This window comes from Merops nubicus, unplaced genomic scaffold, assembly GCF_000691845.1.
Source record: "Merops nubicus isolate BGI_N331 unplaced genomic scaffold, ASM69184v1 scaffold27529, whole genome shotgun sequence".
NCBI classification, from domain to species: domain Eukaryota; kingdom Metazoa; phylum Chordata; class Aves; order Coraciiformes; family Meropidae; genus Merops; species Merops nubicus.
The window spans coordinates 38,734-48,456 of NW_008632056.1; the positions used below are offsets into that span (position 1 = coordinate 38,734).

General features: G+C 46.9%; 1 protein-coding gene across 3 annotated transcripts in view; it reads right to left on the bottom strand.

Moving 5' to 3' along the window:
- Positions 1-8,249, bottom strand: part of FAM65B (family with sequence similarity 65, member B) — a 34,469-nt gene extending 26,220 nt beyond the window's left edge. For 2 of the 3 annotated variants that reach the window (XM_008947821.1, XM_008947822.1), the window contains exons 1-7: positions 8,131-8,249; positions 6,802-6,957; positions 6,135-6,213; positions 5,431-5,454; positions 4,354-4,407; positions 1,344-1,493; positions 273-336 (exon numbers count right to left, since the gene is read on the bottom strand). In XM_008947821.1, the coding sequence (XP_008946069.1) occupies positions 273-336; positions 1,344-1,493; positions 4,354-4,407; positions 5,431-5,454; positions 6,135-6,213; positions 6,802-6,957; positions 8,131-8,231 (628 nt within the window). In that variant the 5' untranslated portion in view covers positions 8,232-8,249. The remainder of the gene's footprint in view (positions 1-272; positions 337-1,343; positions 1,494-4,353; positions 4,408-5,430; positions 5,455-6,134; positions 6,214-6,801; positions 6,958-8,130) is intronic. The other variant, XM_008947820.1, reaches the window with a different exon arrangement.
- Between the last annotated feature and the right edge of the window lie 1,474 nt (positions 8,250-9,723).

The following is a 9,723-nucleotide window of genomic DNA, read 5'->3' on the forward strand; positions in this document are numbered from 1 at the left end:
TGGCTTTGGCTGTTGGGAGGAGTGTTTGAGGGAGGTGATTAGCCTTGACAACAACAAGCAGCATCTCAGAAAGCCTCTCTGTAGGCTTGGATGTTCCTGGCTCTGTGATCCTTTCCATTGGGCAGGGGGTAAGGTTTGAAGGATCAGCAATGGGAGTGGTGGGGGGAAACCACAGCTATCACATCACACTAGCATCTCTCCATGCCCTCACTACCATGCACAGCCACTGCTGCTGTTCCAGAGAAAGAAGGGAAAGGTGACAAGGCAATTACCTTTCATCTTGATGCAAAACTCCCCCAATAGGTTCTCCAGCTCCGCCTCTATGGTACACATGTTCTGCGTTGGAAAAGAGAACAGTGAGGTCAAACAAACTCTCCTTCTGCCTTTTTTCTTTTTTTTTAAGATCTATTTGGAAGGAAAGATTCTGTTATGCAGATGAAAGATACTTTGCAACAAAACCAATCTGCCAGAGCCATCCTGCTGTTTAGCTAAGTCTGGCCCTAAAAACAGCAGCTGAGCTCTGCCTGCTCGCCCAGGGCTGACTGTAACCCCGTGTTCTTCTTCTGTTCCCCTCTAATCCTCCCGTTGGCAGAGGGCAGTTGTGGCCCTTGAAGCGTAACCTGGTCACTGTCCCAGTCCTCTCCAGCCAGGACACGTGCCAGCAGCAGCTCCACGCCAAAGTGGCTCCCGGCATGATTTAATCTCTCAAGAAACATGGACTACATTAAGAAAAAAGGCTGTGGGAGATGGGTACTGGACCCTCTCCAGTTCTTCCTTCAGATTTAGGAAGGCTGTCATGGCTTGTGTGCTGGGATGTTGCAACACTATTAGATCCTTCTTCATCTGCTGCCTGTTTAATAAAATAGATGTTGATCACAGCAAGTTAAACTGGATAGGATGCAATGGATGACTATATACACATGGGTTTCAGCCAACCTGCCACCCCAAAATCTGCAGGGTGGGAAGGACATAGAATATATTCAATTTCATGGCAGATTTATGCGGTTTTTTTTTTTCTTGTGCAGCATTTCCTGGGTGTAACCCTGCTCTCATAGAGCATAGACATTATTATTTCAGGGAAGTCCTTGGACCCACTTAACCTGTCTTTGTAAGTATTCACCTGAAGATGAACAAATAAACAATCACAGAATCATAGAATGTTTTTGTTTGGAAGGGACCTTAAAATCCAAAATTATTTGGATTTTAAGGTTCCAAATAATTCTTCTCTGCTGACTTTGCTTCTAATTCGTCTATCTGGATGAGGGTCTCCCCGAAATCAGTGACAAAGTTTGCACAGCCTTCAGGCAGTGTGAAGGTGAAAGACTAGATGGGTGAGGATATACCTCTGTGTACTCCTTGTAGCTCCTGTTGATTTCAGTTAAACTCTCTCGAGCTGCTTTGCTGGCAGGAGACATGGCAAAGGCTTGCTTCATTTTGCTGGCACCATCACAGAGACGTCTTTGGATACAATAGGCTTCATAAAGCTCATCCACCTAGTGGGAACAAGGAAGGTGAATGGAAAAAAACAGGAAAACTCAACAAAATAAACCCAACAAACAACAAAGTTATTTGCATTACAAGGAAACTCAGCCAAACTGTTAGGCCCAGTGGAGGGATTGAGCACATGAAGCGGTGATACTGTTACAGCCCATGAAGAAGAAACACAAGATAAAAATAACTTCCACTGTAAAAATCACATTACAGCAACAGTAGATGCTGCCAGCAATTCACCTGCTTGCTCTGCATGCCTTTAACCATTGCTACTGCCTTTTCCCCTTGTCTGGACTAGGAACAATTGTTAGCAACAGGGTGGGCATGCAGCAAACTTCTCAAATATATTGGTGTAGCAGAGCTCTTTCACTGGCCACAGCAACGTCCATGCTGCCAAAGGGGACTGGACATGTGAAATGGCACACTTAAGAGGGCCAGTGATGTCTTCTGTATTGCTAACGTCAGTTGTGGGCTGAGGCTGTTGCAGCGTTTGACTAATAGTACTGGAAGCAGGGAGTGATTTTTTTAATTCTCACTGCCCATCCTCCAGAAACTGGGAGTCATGGTCAGAATCAGCACAAGTAAAGGGCTTAGAAACAGCTGGGGTCAAATGAAGAAAATATTTTGAACTTCATCTCCCCAGGCATTCACATGATAGTCATCTTCTTAAGCTCCTTTGGCATGACCCAGGCACCCAACATTTCGTAAGCACTCTGGCAGTTCTGCAAACCCCAGTCACACACTGTTTAAAGCCTCACCTGGACCTAGCTTCAGAGTGCGATGGAATTCCATGTGTCTCACACTTTGGTTTCCCTTTTCCCTCTAATCCCTGCCCTGAATGTATACAATTACTCCATCTGAGCTGTTTGGTAGGAGTCCACAATGGTATAGATGGTGTGTATATATATATATCTGTGTATATTTACACCAGCTATTTATAGTGATATATATTTATATAAACTTAATCTGCCAGATACGGCAGATCGAGGTTTTCTAATCCTACTTTATCAGGGTGAGGAGAAGGAAAGGAATAGAAGAAGCTGTCTCTTCTTTCTGCTTCTAATGTCTTTGCTAAGATGGAATGCTTTTTACCTAAAATCACTTTTTTCCTTTGTAATTCTGACTTCATGCTATTTCTCTATGCCACATGGTTCTTGTTGCTCAGTAATGGATTTTCACAGCAGAATTTCCCTCTACAAAGGCATCCAGCACCTTGGCTTCCTCAGTCTATGACTTTGTGTTGTTGCACTAGAGATGATCCTGATGTGACAATCCAGGCATGTTCCAAATCCCATTTTCCAAGCCTGCTTAACCTCTAACAAAAAGTGCTGTTGGAACAGGACTGGTCTTCCTGACAGCTTCAAAGCCTTAGTCTGACTTTTACAAGGCCGGCTTGGATTCCTAAAAGCCAAAGTCCCTGACTTGAGGAATCCCTAAGCAAAACAGGGACTGCTAAGAGTTCAGCAAAGAGAACTGGAGGAACAGGTAACATTTTGCCATTTCAAAGTTACAAAAAAAGCTTCCTGGATTCATAACCACTCCTATTTCTCTTGCAAGCCAGCAAGCTAAAGACAGCTACTATAAATAGCTGCCACTTGGTATTTACTTCTGCCATGAGGGTGGAGCGTTAACCCGGGGTCAATGTCCTGCTCCTGCCCACGAGAGCAGGGCTCACTCATCTGCCCCCCTAAATACATGGGGTCTGCTGGTGACCAGCCCAGTTTTCCCCCTCTGCTTCCGAGGGAGCGGCGGTGGGTAGAGAGCGGAAGGCATCGCTGCTGCCCTGACTTGGCACAGGGGAAACACCTCCTCTGCCACGAGGAACGAAGATGCTTCTTCACCTGCCCAAGCCTGTGAGCTTTTAGTGTGGCACAGCTCGGTTCCTTTTGTCCCTCTTGCTGTGGGTTACAGAAGGGGAACCAAAGTGCTCGGCAAGGGCGGGTAGTGCTGCCCAGCGCTGCCTCTTGCGTTCACTGCTTTTCAGCCCTATTCTAAGCCCAGAAACCATTAGCTCTGAACAGGCTGAAGTGGGAAGGGCTTGAATGGAAACGTTCTTTAAGCACTAATTTTGCCATTCATGTTGCCAGCATGAGAGAAGGTAGTTTGAGGAAGAAAATGTCAGTCTATTGCTTTATGATTTTTTTTTTTTTTTTAAGCTCCAGGAGTAAGAGAAGGCTCAAATTAAAAGGTTTGGGTGGGTTGTCATAATTGGAACACTTCAAGCTGTGCAAACGCTTTTCAAATGACTCTCAAAAGACATTTCATCCATCAAAAATAATTCATTCTTTTGTCAGGCTCAGAAAAGCAACTAATCGCTAGCAGATATGTTTATAACTAAGAGAACACACACCATGGATTTTGTCCAGCTCTAAAATGTATTAAATCATAAGTACCTCTACTGAACAGTCCCACCAATGTAATCAAGTGGATGTGGGCCCCAAACCACGCAGCAAAAGCGTTAGCAGTGAAGTCCAGGAATAAATCCAATCTAGCTGCTGTGTACGGTAGGGACAACTGCTGAATTAAATGACTTTCAGATGCAACTCTCTTTGTACCTACAGTTCAACAATAAGCATGCAGTGAGACACATTTTTCCCAGCAAGTGCCTGACCCTATGTTCTCGCTGTATCTAAAAGCAGGCAGGAGTGTCTCAGGGCACAGCTGGACCTCGGGGGCTATACACCATGTGCAAACCCTTTCCTGGGCTCTGGCCACCAGCCCGTCACAGTCAAAATACTGAATCTGGGAGAGGCTTCATCAAGGCAGCCTCCCCAGAGCGGAGGGGTAGCAGGAGGCCAAGGGTTTGTTTTCCTAATAACATAGGAGCAGATGTAGAAGAAAGATGATAGGAGTGCTCATTACCTTGCTAATGTGGAACTCCAGCCTTCTCATGTATCTTTCAACTGCTTTGATTTGCTGAAGGAAGGGAAGAGGCAGAGGGTGAGGCACATTTAAATAAATCAGTAGGACACCAACATGCTAGCTTTGCTAGTCCCAACGACTCTGAGAGACTCCTCCCTGAAGCACTCAGGGTTTCACTGCCCAGGAATCTAGAATCAGCTGTGCCACCCTACTGCCATTAATCTGCTGCTGAAAATAGAGCTCAATGACTTCTGTAACTAATACCTGTTTAAAAGAAAAAGGTTTATTTGATAGCATTGCCCTAGTTTTTTAGTTCTTAAAAAAGAAAATAGAAAATCTGAGCTTTTTTAGCCTCAAATATAGTATTTTCAATTAAAATTGATCCAGATTTGCATTTCAAAATCCATTCTCTTCTGCAGTAAACTGTTTTTGACAGCAAAACCAAGTTTGGCATTTGGCCTGAGAAATAGCCAGACTTGCTCAGGAAACATTTTTGAAAATTTTCCTTTTGTTTCACCCAGATCTTACTGCAGGGAAAAATATTTTGAATTTTTCCATTTTTCCTTTCCCAGAACAGGCAGGGATGAACAGGAATGAGCAGGCGCTTGACCCAGCTCCACAGCCACCCCTGGCATGCCCCTGCCATCCTCCCACCCACCTGGAGCTTACTGGGCAAAGTTGCACAAGGCTATGGTTTTATGGGCTGGCAGCTGACAGAAATAGGGGCTTTGACTCCTCCACCCCCTCCTCCCCTGTCAGGGGTCTGCCCCCTTCCCTGTGCCTGTCCTGGAGCCAGTTTAACTGGACAGACCCTGGGAAAGGGCTGATGGGGTAAGTTTGATGCGGGGCTGGTGAGCACAGCTGGCTGGCACAGGCACTGGCAAGTACCAGAGCCCTTGGGAAGAGGAGGGGAGTGGAACTTCATCCATGGCTAGTGCAAACTGTTAGCTAACTTCTCCCTCAGTGTCGTTGGCCTGGGTAGCAGATCTGGCTGAGAGGGGCTAACTATGCCAACTATGTACACTGTACAAATACTAACACTTCCTTGCAAAACCAGTATCAAAGGGAGTAACATACCTTATCTAAATCGTACAGGACTCCCTGCAACAGAGAACACGAAATTGTCATTAATTTTGCAATGTAACAGCACCACAAGAAAGTGTTTGTCAGCTATAAGAAATCCCAAACAAGACCAGAGCTGGATAGGAAGAATCAGAGAATCACAGAATGGGTTGGAAGAGAACTTAGAGATCATCTAGTTCCAATCCCCTGCCCCAGGCAGGGACACCTCCCACTAGATCAGGCTGCTCAAAGCCCCGTCCAACCTGGCCTTGAACACTTCCAGGGAGGGGGCATCCACAACTTCTCTGGGCAACCTGTTCCAGTGCCTCACCACCCTCATAATAAATATTTTCTTCTCTATATCTGATCTAAACCTACCCTCTTTCACTTTAAAACTCTTACCCTTGTCCTATCACTACAATCCCCAACAGAGTTGCTCCCCACCTTTCCTGTGGGTCCCCTGTAAGTACTGGAAGGCTGTTACAAGGTGTCCCTTGAGCCTTCTCTTCTCCAGGCTGCACTGGAACTCTCTCAGCCTTTCTTCAAAGGAGAGGTGCTCCAGCCCTCTGATCATCTCTGTGGCCCACCTCTGGACTCACCCCAGTAGGTCCAGAAGAAGAACATTGGTGCAAAGTCCCTACGTGCCAGTCTGACCCCCCAGCAGCTCCAGCCCCCCGAGAGGGTTCCTGCCCATCCCCACGAGGAAGTGTGACACGTACCAGGCGCGAGTTTCTTTTCATGTCTTTTAACTGAGTAGTCAACTTATCCAGCTCTGTCTGATGGACTTCCAGATACTCACTGTAAACACAAACCAGAGAAGGGATGTATGAGCTCCACAGCACATACTGAGCTGGCTCCTGACTATCCTAAAAGAAAATCTGCCCAGCAAATGGCTTTCCTCCCTGGATGCGTTTTCAGACAAAAACTGTCCTAAAAGCAGCTCCCTGCTGCCTGTTTGGGAATAAACAGGAGCCACTTATTTAGCTGTGAATAAGAGCCCAATGTTCTTGCACTAAACCCTAAGCTAGTCTGCTGCTTGGTTTCTGTGCTGGAGCCTTCCAGTCGCTGCCCTTGTATCTGACTGGTGAAAGCCCCGTTATCATCTGGGATGTTATCTTAAAGGCTGTACTCTGATAGGAGTCTGGGAAGTTCAGAGGAAAAAATGTTGAAATCCCAGCTTTTGGGAGCTTTCCTAGCAATTGGAGTGAAAAGGGCATTCTGCCCTGTTTCCCATTCAAGTATTTCAGATCATTAAGTGTTACGATCCAGGCTCCAAGAGGAATATTTTCCTCTCCTATGATTAAGGAGCCCTATTCCTGGGATATGTTTCTATAGGCTCTAAAACGTCACAGAAAGCTTCAGTCAACAACAAAGACAATGACTTACTCCAGGCCATTCTTCAGGGCTCGGTAGACCTCTTCCACCCTTTTGGGCTGGGGCTCTTTGGGTGTGGTGCTGTTCTTGTGGCCCAAATTATGCATTTTCTTCACCTTTGCTTGGGGCTTCTTGAGCGCAGAGGAATTTTCAATAAAGGAGTTACACCTGCAAAAGCAACATGTAAGAGGAGGAAGCCCCTATAAATCCTAATGAACTCAAAGGAGTGTAGCTTGAAGGAATCTTCTGATATTATCTCTGCTAGCAGAAACGAATCTGCTCTGTGCCTGCCAGTTAAAGGACTGTGTTTGTTTACAGGTTAAGAGGTCTGAGCAGCCTGGGACACGTGCTGTCAGCTTTTGATCTGCCGGTTGCCTTGCTGGTCTGGAAATGACAGGCTGAGTCTGAGGCTCATCAGACAATTCTCTGTCTCATACCATGCCTGTCCCCTCAGCCACAGCCATAAAAGGGCTGAGCTACATCCAGGAGCTTAAACCAAAGGAGAATCCAGATAATGTCAGGCATAAAGCCTGGTGGCTCCTATGGAAGACTGGGGCTCGGTTAAGACCACGTCGAGGACAGGTCTTGAGCATGAACCACAGGTAGCTCTGTTTGGCAAAGGGAGGACAGCTGTGCTGCCTATAGGTGCTTCTTTGGTGACTCTGCTGAGGGTAGGTCACCACCTAACAACCACCAACGACTTGAGATGATGATGGGAGGCGACCCTTTGCCTGCTGTTCTTCCTCAATTGCTAACTGGTGGTCTGGCAGTCCAATGCTTTACACAAGTTAGAATGAATTGTAAAGTAGCCTCTGGGGCGTCAGGAGCTGGATGACTCGGTAAGTGCCTGACCCAAAGCCCTGAGTTCAGTTTAGCTAAAGGGTGGTGCAAGGAAAGGCTCTGCAGCCAAGCTCTGCCCCGTTTTCAGCAGGACAGGAAAGCAGCCCTGTTACTTTGCATTCATAGCAGCATGGCAATGAGAAAACTGTCTTTTTGGGTAGCAACAGTCATAATCTGGGGGCGGTGGGAAGTGTATCGTGTTCCTGCACATTTCACATGTTGAAAAGATCACTGCATAAGTTAGTAAATTAAGATGATTCTCTGAAATACTCTCACAGCTCTGAGGCATGTGAGGAAGCCCTGCTTTAATGGAAGGGAGGCAAAGAGGCACTTGGTAGCTAAGTCAGAGGGTAACAGCCTAATTATACAAACAATAGAGAGAATTTAGCCTTGAAGACTCTTCCTCTGCAATCAGAGAAGACAGTCCTCTCGCCTCTTTTCCACCTTCACCCTCCCTTAGGGTCTGATTTGGAAACTCCCCTTCAAGAGCATGGTACTTGCCTGGAGCGCCTCTCCTGAAGCCCGCTGAAGCCAGCGAAAGACTGGCTTCTAATAATCCCATTAGGACCTCCTGGAGAGAATGAATGTGATCCTATTGACATGATTTCAGGGAGCCTGGAAGATATTCCTGAAAAAAACAACAGAGAGCAGGTCAGTCACAGTGGAGGGTAAGAGGCAAGTGGTGAGGCCAGGACTGCCTGGTGTCCACCAGGTTATTCATGATATGGGTAAATAAGGGGTAACTGAACCCCACGAGGGGCCACGAGCCAAGGCACATATTGCTGAATTGTCCTGCCTCAAAAATAAGCTGGTTCTGTTTTCTCTTCTGACTTATGGCCCAGAGTCTACTGAAAATATGCCGGAGACACAATGAGGGTCTGGATGTAGGACTAGAAACTAGATGCTTCAGCATGCTAATCCCAGTGCCATCCCTGATTTCTGCCATGCTTGGCATGCTTCTCCCCTAGCCCTGGCATCCCCTTCTGCTGCATCAGGGTGTCCTGGAGATTATTCTGGGAGTTTGCAGAGCTCTTAGGGGGCACTCACTATCACCGCAAAGTGTTAGTATGTATAATAAAATTTTAAAAAATAGATTTCATTCAGCATGACTGAAGTCCTGTGGCTCCCCTTTCTTTCATCCTTGCTTGTTTTCCCCGTGGCTGTTCCCGCCTGGTTGCTGAGAAGAAGACAGGGTAGGTGTACACACAGCCATGGCATGCTGTGATGACAGGGATGCTTTCCACCGCCACGCAAGGAGAGGTGAGTAAACAAGCTCCAGGCACTGTATGCTCTGCATTTGCTGTGTTCAGGGGGCTCAGCACCTCGGGAAGAAGCACTTGTTCTCTGTGTGCTCATTCCCAGTGACTAGTTTGGCACCAGAACCAAACTGCAGTGGTTTTAATCCACCTGTAAAGAAACAGCAAACGAGTGCCATGGTTCACAACATCTCCATCAGCCTGCTGCTGCCACGACGGAAGAGGGGACATCTCCCTTTTCCTCTCCTTCTTGCTCCACTGTTTGCCATGTTCTGACCCCAGCACTGGGCAGACAATGAAGCAGACTTATACTGCCTTGGTTTTGTGCTGCTCTGGTGAGATGAACGACCTCACCGAGATGCCTGAGGAGTGTCAGAGCCAGCTGAGGCCAGCAGACTGGGGAGAGGGAGGGGAAGGGAGATGCTGGAGAAGAGTGCACTAGTCTTCAGTTGTCCTGCAGGACCCGTCCTCTCACAACCTCCTTTCTTCCTGGGGTCCCAGCATGGCAGCTAACACCATTGCACTGTGAAAACCTAGGCCAGCTTAAACATTACCTGGCAAAAAATGAGATTTTTCTTCTTTTATTTTTTTTGTTTCATTTATTTTAAAAGCTGGACTGACCCAGCATGCACCGTGTTCCCAGTTTCTCTCATTCCAACAGCTGGGCCAAAAGGTGAGTTTGGCTCAGAGGCAGGACAGCCTGGCAAGGGCTGGAGCTGCCTGCAGGCAACGGAGCTGATGCTCTGTGAAACCCTGACCTATGGGGACAAGGGAGTGGCAGTGAGTCTAAATCATCCTCTTATCTCCACAGATGAAGAATGATCATGAGTACCCAAAA